Here is a 13,331-nt window from a genome sequence, read left to right on the forward strand (position 1 = left end):
TGCTTGGAAATTAAACAAAGGGTCTGCTGGTTTCTCTTTAAGGTTTCCAGACTCAAAAGAGAGCAGGGCAATTAAAGGCACAGAAGTCCTGTCCTCTATTGAGTCTGGCAACCCTACATGTGCTCCTCCATGCTAGTACAACAGACCACACCCACTTCAAGTCACATGTCTACTGTAGGAATGTTGTACTTGACTGCAGCTTTACATCCCACAGGTATAATATAAGCAGGCATGATTTATGCTGTCCACGGGGAGAAATGGTGTTCAATCTTTATCATCAAATGATCAGCCTGAAAGTAGAGGACATGGCAGCTCATTGCACCCATTAATTAAAGCACAAGATGTCAGGAACATGTTAAATTCCAGAGCTGACAGCCCATAGCTCGTCCTTTCCAGGCCAGACACTGCTAGCTCGGATGAAGAGAGAAAGGTAGAAGGCAGCCAAGGCAAAGCTGGGCTGCAAACAGATAAGAAATCTCTGTCCACTGACAGTGTGGAAGGGCCAATCCAGGCTCTCTGTCCTCGCTCCCGGCAATGAGAAAGACTCAAAGAACGGAAGAGGAGGGGTAGAAAGACAAGGTTCTTCCATAGTTCCTGTTGGGGGCGGGGGTCTGATTCAGACTAGAGCACCTATCATTGCTGAGAGGGAGTGTGAAGCGACGGTCTGGATGTTTGTTTCTGTGAATAAAACTACCTTGAACTGACGGGAATCTTCTTACTGCTGGTCAGCCGGCTCGTTGCCAGAGATAGGCATATAAGAGCTGCATAGAGATGGGAATCCAGTTGGGGTTTATATGGAATCAGTGAACGGAAAAAAACAACAGCAACCTTTTGTTACATAAGCTAAACCAATGACTTGCTGATGGCGGCGCTTGTGATCCATGGTAGTGGAGACTGAGGAAAACCACAGAACAGCAGGTACTTAGAAAATGATAGAAACCACAAAACCACAAGTAGAGGAGATACTAGAGAGAGAAATCCCCTTTAACCAGAGGAAGCAGGTGTCTAGGAACTGCTCTTTTGAAATACTGGTAGATGAAGACAGGATGCACAAATTTAATTTTTCACATTCATCTGGCCCTGTCCTGCACCACCTAATCTCTTCACCTGTGGTTTAATAATAATAATCATTTATTATTTATACCCCACCCATCTGGCTCGATTAAACATTAAAAGCCTCCCTAAAGAAAGGAAAAGAAAGGGTTTGTCCCTCTTTCTTTCTTTCTTTCTTTCTTTCTTTCTTTCTTTCTTTCTTTCTTTCTTTCTTTCTTTCTTTCTTTCTCCGTTTCTTTTGAAGTCCTTTCAATTTCTAAGCTATTCAGCCAAAAGAGATAGCCAATTTCAATTTTCACATAAAATTGAGAGAGTTTCTCTTCTTAGTCTCACAATCTAGCTCCCTAACAAAATATTGTTTCCATATACTGAAGGGATGTAACATTTCCTTGAACTGGAAACTTGTCTTCCTCAAGTGTGGCCAACGTACGGTACCTACTCTTTGAGTCACATGATCCAGGGATATTGCCTTTCATTGAAATGAGATTAGACTGTCCTGTTTTCTGAGTGTCTGGCCACTTCACACTTTTCACAACAAAGTATGGAGAGGAATCTGTTTGGCCTGTTTTGTAAGATGGACTAACCCAAACCAGCACTCCTGAGGTTCCTTGTGGATAGCGAGACAACCGTCAATTAGATTATACATGTCTCCATATTTTGCATTCTTCACGTGCACATGAAAAATAGCATTTTACAGAAAAGATGAGTACAAAACACATATTCTACTAGTGAATGTGTTGAAGGAAACTGAAGAAATGTGTATGTTGTGGAAAAGGTCTGCCCAAAATATATCCAAACCACAGTAGAACAGAATGGATGGGGTGAAATGGAATGGATTAGGGTGGATTGGACCCAGTCCTTTTTCGGGGGGGGGGGGAAGCAGGAGTACGCATACCCCTAAACATTTTGTGAATCTTGGTACTTTTGTCCATTCACTGTGTTTATTTTATTGAACAATAATGGTGATTTTCTTGAGTCAAAATGAGAGTACCCCTAAACAATTTGTAGAAAAACAAACAAACCACTGATTGGACCTATGGACCAGTGAGAGAGTGTTGAGGTATAGAATTAGCTGCTGAACCACTTGTTTCTTCTGAGCACCTTCACCCAATGAATGAAATGGAAACCTAAATTGAGAGTGCCCCCCCTTTGGTATCCCAATGACTTGCATCATCTTTATGGTCTTTTTTTGGGACCAAGTGAAGCTTATTATATACATCCAGACATATTTTATAACTCCATAACAACATATTTTATGACTTCAGCTTCCCATTTGTGTTATCATTTTAAAAATTTGATTGGGAATATTTCAAGTTTTTTTAAAAAAATATACTAATATTTGGCTTTGTTTGTGTTTATCTGCACTAGGCTTTGTGAGCTAACTCAGAGAATGAGTGAGTAACTCAGAGTGATGCGATGGTGGTGTACATGCAAGAAAAACACAAACAGGATCTGAAGTTAACTTGCCTCAGACAAAAGATGCTATCCTACATTTCATCTGCATTTTATATTTTACACAGGATCAAACCGCTTTAAACAGTTGTGGCTACACCAGAGAATCCTGGGAACTGTAGTTTGTTAAGGGTGATAAGAGTGCTGAGGCAACCCTTATTCCTCTCACAGACCTACAATACCCAGAGTTCCCTGGGGAAAAGACTTGATTGTTAAACCCGGAGGCAACTATCAGTTGAGCAACGAAATGCTTAAGCTGAGATCCAGTGAACTGCGTCTCTTTTATATCAGATGTTTTCAGGCCTGCCTAAAATATGCAAAACCGAAACCTTTCATTTCACCTTTAAAGGTTGACACCAGCCCCCTCAGGCTGAATCAAAGATCCATTTCAGTAATATCTTTGGGTCCTCAAACTCTTCCATTATACTTTTTAAAAATGCTGTGGTTGTTCAATTTCCTCGTGTTTATAAGCAGGTTGCCATGTAAGTCATACATTTTTTAAAAAAATCTTTATTGTATATACATAGGGTGGGTGGGGAGCTACTTCTACAATGGGTCACTCTGTTAATCCAGATGAGATACCTGTTTTCGTGTGTTTGCCTTAAACTGCACCCAGTTAAGCAGCATGTCTCTTCTCTCTGCAGGGGCCAGTTCACAGGTTGTCCTCACTCAGTCAGGCCCAGAAATGAAAAAGCCTGGAGAATCTGCGAGGTTAACCTGTGCCGTGAGAGGTTTCGATCTTAGCAGCTATGGCATGAACTGGGTCCGGCAGTCTCCGGGGAAAGGGCTAGAATGGCTGGTTTACTATCACACCCCATCCAGCAATAACTATTCCCCAACCATCCGAGGGCGTTTCACTGCCTCCAAGGACAGCACCAACCTTTATCTTCAGATGAACAGCCTGAAGCAAGAAGACACGGCTGTGTATTACTGTGCCAGAGACACAGTGCTGGAAATTGAATTTGAGCTCAGACAAAAACCTTTTTGTGTAAAATTAAAAGACTGCAGGGGGCACTGAAGAGCTTTCAGTTCAAATGATTGCACTGAATAAACCACAAGGAAATAAATATATTTCAAGTCTCTCTCTACATTAGTTCCCGATCTATCCACAAATATGGCAAAATCTCCGTATCTTAGCCCCCAAAGCCCTTGGGATCAAATAAATCAAATGGGTTCCGCTGGCTTTATTTCCCTGCTATACAGGGAAGTGCAAAGTATTATTATCATCACCACCACCACCACCACCACCAATTGAATTTATATACTGCCCTATACCCGGAAGTTTCAAGGCAATTAAGAACATTTTGTACCAAAGTACATAGACAGGCGAACTAATATCAGCGTACTGGATGAAGCAAATATCAGCAGTGTTGAAGCAATGATTCTTCATCATCAACTTCATTGGACTGGTCATGTTGTGTGGATGCCTGATGATCATCTTCCAAAGCAACTACTCTATTCCGAACTTTAAAATGGAAAGCGTAATGCTGGTGGTCAACAAAAGAGGTTTAAAGACTCTCCAAAGGCAGTATAAACACCAACAACTGGGAAACACTGGCCTGCGAGCACTCCAGTTGGAGAACAGCCTTTACCAAAGGTGTCGTGGGCTTTGAAGAAACTCGATCTCAGGATGCAAGGGAGAAACATGCTAAGAGGAAGGCACGCTTGGCAAATCCACACCGTGATCAACCTAGGAACCAATGTCCCCACTGTGGAAGGACATGTGGGCAGGGGCGTAGCAGGGGGTGGGCAACCCCGGGTGCTATCCTGGGGTGGGGTGACACTCGCCGCCCCCTCCCTGGCCAGCCCCTTGCCTCCGCCAGCAAATGCACAGTCCATTTGGGGTGCCGCTGGCGTGTGGCGGCTCCACAGTGTGCCTCACATGCTCGGCAGCCCTTGCGGGGTGCCGCTCTCGCGCAGCACCCCTTAACGGGCCGCCGTGTGCAAACGGTGCTCTGTGGAGCCGCCGCATGCCAGCAGCACCCCAAACGGACTGCACAAGCGCTGGATCTAGCATGTCGTTACATAGCGACGCATGCGTCGTTACGTAGCAACGCCGCGCCCCCAGGGTGCATGGCAATTTGCTGCCCTGGGTGCCGCGGCACCTCGCTACGCCCCTGCATGTAGGTCCAGAATAGGCCTCCACAGTCACTTGCGGACTCATTGTGAAAACCGTGTTTATGGAAGACAATCTTACACAACTACGGGTGATCACCAAAGAAGATTACCCCAAACAATAAATAATAAATTTATTTACTGTCTATTTTCAGAATAAATTCCCATAGTGATACAACACACATCTATCAATAGATAGCATAATGCGACAATCCACAGCAACTGCTCCTCATGCTAGTGTGTAGATGGGAGGTCAAAGCTCACATTTGTGCAATAGCTGGGAAGAAAGCAACACCAAAAAGTAATATTCCTCCCTATGTCTAATACTGATCAGTTCTCCTTGCAACCATAAAATACACATTCATTTTTTTTGGTAATAGTAATAATAAGGCATAATAAAACGGTACTCTGTGTGTGTGTGTGTGTGTGTGTGTGTGTGGAGAGACAATAGAAGAAGCTTGTAAGGCATTAGCTTCTCTGAAGCTTTAGAGATGGAACCTCAACAGTATTAGCCAAACGACTCACACCAAGAGAGATCTAGGGCAGCACGACAGCTTTGTTCATAATGGCTGCAGAGCTTCTGGGACTCCACAGCAAGCGCCACAGCAATGATGTCAAATGGAAGGTGCCAGATTTTGGAGTAACACAGAGTACCACTGAAATTTGAGATGCCAAGGTCCACCACTGACTTGCCAACCTTAAGAATATACAAATGGAAACCCAAACAACCTTTTCATTGCAAAAGATCACATTATAAACCACAGTGGTACCTCTGGTTACGAACTTAATTCATTTTGGAGGTCTCTTCTTAACCCAAAACAGTTCTGAACCTGAGGTACCACTTTAGCTAATAGGGCCTCCTGCTGCCACCGCACAATTTCTGTTCTCATCCTGGGGCAAAGTTCTTAACCCAAGGTACTACTTCCTGGTTAGCAAAGTCTGTAACCCAAACTGTGTGTAAGCCGAGGTGTTTGTAACCTGAGGTACCACTGTCTATAGGTATATGTGACTCCATATTTTAGAAGTCCCTTATTTTTCCATTTAGAAATATGAATACTATTATCACTGTTTTTCATCAACTATTTCTACCCCCTGTCTTTTGTTTGCTTAAAATTTTATTGCCTGATTCATTGGCATTTTAAAAAAGGATATTCTATTATAATTTAGGACTTTAGTTGCTCACTTTTCAAGAAGCATTGGCAGGCATAAAAAAATCAGAGGAGAGATCCTATAACATTGATAATATAAAATTATATATATAAATAATGTGTCTTTAATGTTGGGGCAAAATACGTCAGGCCAAAAGTTCTGCTACCAAAATGACAAAGGCATTGTGTATAGAGGCAAATGGAAACAAAAACATTAAAGACTGAGAAGCATTTCAACTGGCAAAGCTTCTCTGGGAAATATTATGTATAGAGGAGGATATGCAAATAATGGAACAGTCCACGCTTTAAATCTGAGCCGTCCTCTTGCTGTGGGTTCCAGCTGAGCTTGTGGATATATCCTCTACCTGTTAGACAGACACCAGCTTTCCATCCAAACAATCCAGTAGAAATGATTTTGTGGATACATTTCATATTTAGCGTCTTCATTTTCAAAGGTATTTAATCCCTTTGGTTGGAATGCAGTTGGTGTGATTTATCAGGAAGCCTATGTAACCCACAAGTGTATGGTTTGCAATTCAATCTCTCTTTCCAGGTGTCCATGCAGATATTTCTCTGGTGGAATCTGGTGGGGATGTGAAAAGACCTGGAGAGTCCCTTCGACTGACATGTACAACATCAGGATTCAACATAGACAGCTACTGGATGGACTGGGTCCATCAAGCTCCTGGACAGGGACTCAAATGGCTCTCACAAATTAATGTGGGCAGAACAAATTATGCAGATTCTGCTCGAGGACGGTTCACAATCTCCACAGACAGTTCCAAGAAGCTGATCTATCTACATATGACTGGTCTGAAAGCTGAAGATACCGGCATGTATTATTGTGCTAGAGAACACAGTGGTGGAAAGTGAATATGAGTGTACACAAAAACTCATTTGGAGGATAGTATAAAGAGAAAGAATCTGTTGGCTTCTAAGGGTTGTAAAAGCTGTTGGGATTTCCGTTGGGTGATCAAGCAAATCATATCGTTGGCAAAGATCTTGTAATACTCAGAGGAACTTCTGATGGTGTTTCAGGGCAGTTGTTGTTGACTCAAACCCTAGTCCAGAAATTTTCACATCCAGTGTATTATGGGGTGTTAAGATTTTGCATACTGGGTGACATTGGGTCCATCTGTGAGCCTAAACTACCACATAGGGTTGTTCTGAGGATATAACAGGGCAAGGAAGAACCCTACATGCAAACTTGAGTTGTTTGGAGGAAACCTGGGGCAACACCACCACCACCAACAACAACAACATAGAAGCCAAATATATATTCAATTTGACTACTGATTTCTTCATTTAAATAAAATAAATATATATTCAATAGCTGTATGTTAGAAGTGGGTGGTCCTGTGGGATGCATGATTATGTATTCATGCAGTAGTCAACACTAGGCATTATGAAATTGCAGGGGGAGGGAGCTGCTGTTGGCTCATATGGGTGGTTGGTGGCAATCTTGATGATGGAGACACTGCCCATAGCTGCCAAGTTTTCCCTTTTCTCGCGAGGAAGCCTATTCAGCATGAGGGAAAATCCCTTAAAAAAAGGGATAACTTGGCAGCTATGACACTGCCACTTCACCACATGACCGAGTGGCCTTGTAAAACATTGGGAGGACAGAGAATACGTTGAGCCTCCTATATTTCTCTGAAAGAGGAGGAGTCAGATACTGTACTTATGGAGTCCTAAGGGGTGGGGGTGGGGGAGAAAATTCCAAATCATGGGTCATCACCAGGACCATCCTTCCTATTGGGCTGACTGGCGTGGTGTGCCAGGGCACCCGCCCAGCAGGGGGCACATCATGTAAGCACACAGAGCCGCTCCGCTCCTTTTTTGCTGCGCTGGCGAGTGAAGGAGACATGGCTCCCTGCATTGCTGTAGCCGCTGCCATGCTCTGCCTCCCGGTAGGCTGCGCTGCGATTGTTGGCACTGCGGGCTGGGAATCACCCCCTTTCCCCTCCCCTCTCCACACCCCCACCTACCCCTACCCACCCCAAGTTAGGAGTTGCTACCGAGAGCGCTTCTCGACTCGGCACCAGTCCCACACTGCGCGCTGCCCCAGGAAGGCGAGAGAAGGCAGCAGCGGCGCTTGGCTCTCCATCTCTGCCTTCTCCTGCATATGGCGCATGTGTGCTTTCCTCGTTGCAAACGGGGGATCCCCAGTTTAGGAAGTGCAAGGTGCAGAGCGGCGGCGGGTGTTGCCAGGGCCGTCTGAAGTGTCCCGTAGCGCGAGGGGCGCCGGAGGGATCATCGCGCCACGGCGTCTGGTACACCTAAGACGGCCCTGGTCATCACTCATGAAAACCTCTATGTGCACTGGCATTTATGAATCATGCTATCGGCCACCCAGCCAATCACATCCCTGGCTCCCGTGCACTGCATATGTGTCCCTTGTAGTAAACACATAGCCGGTTACTCTGTCAGCATTTATGTCTGAAAATTCAGTGGTTTTCTGCAGTCCAATGCACTTTGGCAGAGTTCTGGCATTATAGTGAGCACAAATTGGGTGGCTATCAAGGACCATTAGATGAATTCATGTCAACAATCTATGCTGCCTATGGTGTCCCTCCAGTATCAGAAACAGCATGGCTCTAAATACTAGTTGCTGGGATACATAAGTAGAATAGTGCTCCTGTGTCGTCAGGTGAGGTGATCTATGGGGAGGGGCAGGATCTCTGGTAGAAGACAAACCACACATATTACTATTGAATGCAATTAAGAGCAATGAGAGGTGTGTGTGTGTGTTATTCGGGGGGGGGAGAGAAGTGTCCCCAAAATGTGTCCTAATTACATACAGTGGAACAGAATGGATGCAATAGATCACAAGAGACTTATGATGCAGTGTCAGTGAGACTGAAGTGAGACAGAATCAACTGTCCAACCGCTAGTTTGTTCTCAAACAAATGAAGTGAAATGGATAACCAAAAAGGAGATGGCCTTTTTCTGGTATTGGTGTTCCAGTTATGGAGTTGCCATCCCAATAATTGGCACCATAGGCAACCAGATATTATGGATAACATACATTTTATAACCTTAGCTTTAAGAATATACAAATGGCAACCATTTGCAAAAGATCACATTATAAACCACTTAGGTATATGTGGCTCCATATTTTAGTAGTCTCTTATTTTTTCATTTAGAAATACCGTATTAATACTATTATCACTGTTTTTCATCATCTATTTCTACCTCCTGTCTTTCGTTTGCTTACAATTTTATTGCCTGTTAATTGGCATTTTTAAAAGGATATTCTATTATAATTCAGGACTTCAGTTGTTTGCTTTTCAACAAGAATTGGCGGGCATAAAAAAAATCAGAGGAGAGATCCTATAATATTGATAATGTAGATTAAAAAATAGAAATAATGTGTCCTTAATGTTGGGGAGAATTATGTTAGACCAAAAGTTCTGTTTACAAAACGACAAAGGCAATGTGTATAGAGGCAAATGGAAACAAAGGCATTAAGGACTGAGAAGCATTTCAACTGACAAATCTCCTCTGGGAAATATTATATATAGAGGAGGATATGCAAATATTGAAACAGTCCACACTTTAAACTTGAGCCGTCCTCTTGCTGTGGGTTCCAGCTGAGTTTGTAGAAATATCCTCATCTGGTAGACAGACGCCAGCTTTTCATCCAAACATACCAATAGAAATGATTCTGTGGATACCTTTCATATTTAGCTTCTTCATTTTCAATGGTATTTAACCCCTTTGGTTGGAATGCAGTTGGTGTGATGTATCAGGAAGCCATTCTAATCCACATATGTAAGGTTTGCAACTCAATCTACCTCTCTTTCCAGGGGTCCATGCAGATATTTCTCTGGTGGAATCTGGTGAGGATGTGAAAAGACCTGGAGAGTCCCTTCGACTGACATGCACAACATCGGGATTCAACATAGACAGCTACTGGGTGCACTGGGTCCATCAAGCTCCCGGAAAGGGACTCAAATGGCTTTCACAAATTACTAAGGGCATCACTTATTATGCAGATTCTGCTAGAGGACGGTTCACAATCTCCACAGACAATTCCAAAATACTGGTCTATCTACATATGACTGGTCTGAAAGCTGAAGATACCGGCATGTATTATTGTGGTAGAGAACACAGTGGTGGAAAGTGAATCTGAGTTTACACAAGAACCCATTTGGAGGATAGCATGAAGAAAAAAAATCTGGTGGCTTCTAAGGGTTGTAAAAACTGTTGGAATTTCCGTTGGGTGATCAAGCAAATCACAGAGTTGGCACAGATCTTGTAAAACATCAGGAGCTTTTAATGTTGCTTCAGAGCAGATGTTGTTGACTCAAACAATAGTCCAGAAATCTTCACATCTAGTGTTGTGTGGGTGTTAAGAATGTGCACTGGGTGACCTTGGGTCAGTCTCTGAGCCTAAACTACCACATAGGGTTGTTCTGAGGATAACATACATTATCTGAGGATAACATACATATAAATAGCATACATTTTTAACCTTAGCTTATCAGATTTGCATTTCAATGGGTGCTTTCATTTTAAAGTAAATTGTCATCATTTTTTTTACATATAGTAGTGATTTGCTTTCTTTGTGTTTATTTATGGTGTGCTTTGTAAGCCAACTCAGAGGACTCATGCATTGAGGTGATGATGTAAATGGAGGAGAAAATAAACCATTTGCAGCAAAGTCACAACATGAATAACCCAGGATTTGGAGACAGGTTCTCCTGGCCCAAGGCCTTATCCTAGGTCCAACAGGGGAAATTTCAACTGAACAAGAAAATACTGAAGTTGAGGTCCAGTGCGGTTCATCTCTTTTATACCAGATGTTTCCAGGCCCGCCCAAAATATGCAAAACCAAAAGCTTTTATTTCATCTTTAAAGGTAAACACCAGATCCAACCAAACAGATGTTTGACAACCAAACAGATGTTTGACAACCAAACAGATGTTTGACAACCAAACAGATGTTTATTAAAATAAACAAGGGCTCCATTCATTTCACTTAAACTTCCCCAGGAAATTTACAGTAACGTAAACGCCATGTGTATTACTGATGGTTGAAGACCATTTGGAATTCCCTCTTTAGGCTTCTTAGCTTTTATTACTTCACTCCATTCCCTGCACTGATGAGAGTCTCCCTTTTTGTCTAAGTTGTGCCCAGCCCTGCCCAGCATATGCAAAAATCAAACACTCTCATTTGCTTTTAAATGGCTAACTTTTCTCCTCCTCTGGAGAAACAAAAGATCTCCTTGAGCCTGCTTCAACCGTCTGTGGGGTTCCTCATCTCTCTGTTCACAATGTTCTGGCTATTGAATTCCATTCTATTCATAACTGGGATTGCTTGTAAGTAATTCTTCAAAAGTTATATTTGAACAAATCATTATCTTTCGGAAGCATTCAATCTAGCTAAGTGCACTCCATGAAAACATCCGCTCTATATTTATTTATAAATCCACTTTGTGTGCCTCCTCTCTTTTCAGGGGCCAGTTCAGAGATTGTTCTCATTCAGTCAGGCCCAGAATTGAAAAAGCCTGGAGAATCCGTGAGACTCACCTGTTCCACAGCCGGATTTGATCTTAGCAGCGCTGACACGCACTGGCTCCGCCAGCCTCCAGGGAAAGGGCTGGAATGGCTGATATACTATTACTCTTCAACTGGTACCAATTATTACTCCCCAACCATCCAAGGGCGGTTCACTGCCTCCAAGGATAGCTCCAACTTATATCTGCACATGAACAACCTGAAGCAAGAAGACACAGCCACGTATTACTGTGCCAGAGGCTCACAGTGATGAAAAGCTAGTTTCGGGTCTGGCAAAAACCATTCCATTATGTAAGCTCAGGAAAGAGAAATCCTGTAGGGGGCATACACGTTCGACAACAAAAGTATTAAGAAAAACACAGCAATGAGATGAAAGCACAGTGTGAAGAGTTTGTGAAGAATGAAGTTTCATTTACCAAAGGAAGCAGGTGTCTAGGATTTCTCCTCTAAATGTGGAAATATATGAAGTTTTTAGGTCATATGAGGTTTCCCTAGATCCTCTTCACAGAGTGAAGAGGATCTAGGGAAAAGAAGCATAGGAATGATCATCAATTAATCACTGCCTCTGTATGAAAATATTTGTATTGTTATAAGTTTTAGGGGGGGCATATCCCCCACAGTACTTAAATTTAATGAAGGCTTGGATAGCAGAGTGCTAAAATATAGGTAAGATCCATTTTCTGGGATCAGGAATCCATGGTGTGGGCTACTTCCTTAATATAAGTAAACATTCCAAAATGTTATCCAAAGACCCGTCGCTCAGTCACAAAACCTAGCACCTTCCCCGAATATTTGCAATCGGAAAATACAAGCCTTCATCACGTGTTCATACATTTTTCACAGTAACTTAAAAATACAGTTCACCCAATCACACACCCACAGAAATTTTATTGATTTTCGTTTTTCTCATTACAAATATATCCATAATATGCAATTCACATAACATCACCCCCTTCCCTCCCTTTGGACTTCCCTCAACTCCCATTTCCAATTTGTTATATTCATTATTGTATTCTGCTGGGTTTTTTTAAACAATGTATCATATCTTCCCTTTGTTACATTATTTGTTCCCTATCAATATCCCTATCAAATCGAGTTCATATTCTTTCTTTGTTTCTGTAAATATAATATTAAAGGTTCCCACTCTTTTTCAAAGTCACTTTTGTCTTTTCCCCGAAGTCTGTCCATCAGCTTTGCCAGCTCCACATAGTTCATCATCATTTTTTCTTGCCATTGCTCTTTTGTTGGAATTTCTCCGGTCTTCCAATTTTGTGCTATCAATATTCTCGCCGCCATGGGAGCATAGATAAAAAATGTCATTTTCTCTTTCGGCAGGTCTTGGCCTAAAATGCCCAACAGGAAGGCTTCTGACTGCTTAACAAATGTTATTTTAAACATTATTTTCAATTCATTATATATCATTACCCAATACTGTATGTTTTCCCAATACGTTTTATTTTTTTATTTTAAAATAATTTTTATTCCCAATATGTTTTAACAACTTTACAATCCCACCACATGTGGAGAAAAGTACCGTCAACTTCTTTGCACCTCAAACATACCCTCTGTTCAGTTTTATATATTTGTGCTAATTTAACCGGTGAAATATCGCTAAAAGAGAATTATATGAAGATGATGTATAGATGGTATAGTTCACACACAGTTATAAACCATTTTATGTAATACTAGTATCTTGAAGCCCGTTAAAAATAACGGGTGCTAGAACATATGTGGTGAAACATATGTTGTGGAACATATGTACGGTAGGTAGGTATGACTGAACTGGGGAAGTGGGTAGCCTTGAGGCACCACAAAAAAAGCCCTTTTGGCATGATGGCTTCACAGCAGGGAAACACAGGAGCAGTGAAAGGATGACAACTTTTTTTTTTGCAAGGGAGGAGAGTCAGCCAGCTAGCTGTATTTGAGCTAGAGGCCCTAAACAGGAATGCCTGGGGTTAGGTATCCACAACAATCCCTTGAAGGTAGGGGTGGGGAACCTGACAAATACATTCTCTGGGGGAAAAGGTTTGGGGAGCCCGTT

General features: G+C 42.3%; 3 gene segments (V, D, J or C); all 3 read left to right on the top strand.

The window, feature by feature from the left end:
- Positions 1-2,896: 2,896 nt before the first annotated feature.
- On the top strand, positions 2,897-3,523 carry LOC118095685 (Ig heavy chain V region 914-like). The segment is given in 2 exon segments: positions 2,897-2,987; positions 3,150-3,523. Coding segments are annotated over 2 exon segments (420 nt in total).
- A 2,596-nt stretch (positions 3,524-6,119) lies between these two features.
- On the top strand, positions 6,120-6,641 carry LOC118095684 (Ig heavy chain V region 3-like). The segment is given in 2 exon segments: positions 6,120-6,223; positions 6,322-6,641. Coding segments are annotated over 2 exon segments (366 nt in total).
- A 4,362-nt stretch (positions 6,642-11,003) lies between these two features.
- Positions 11,004-11,540, top strand: LOC118094643 (Ig heavy chain V region 5A-like). The segment is given in 2 exon segments: positions 11,004-11,092; positions 11,230-11,540. Coding segments are annotated over 2 exon segments (357 nt in total).
- The last annotated feature ends 1,791 nt before the right edge of the window (positions 11,541-13,331 follow it).

This window comes from Zootoca vivipara, chromosome 13 (genome assembly GCF_963506605.1).
Source record: "Zootoca vivipara chromosome 13, rZooViv1.1, whole genome shotgun sequence".
Lineage (NCBI taxonomy): Eukaryota > Metazoa > Chordata > Lepidosauria > Squamata > Lacertidae > Zootoca > Zootoca vivipara.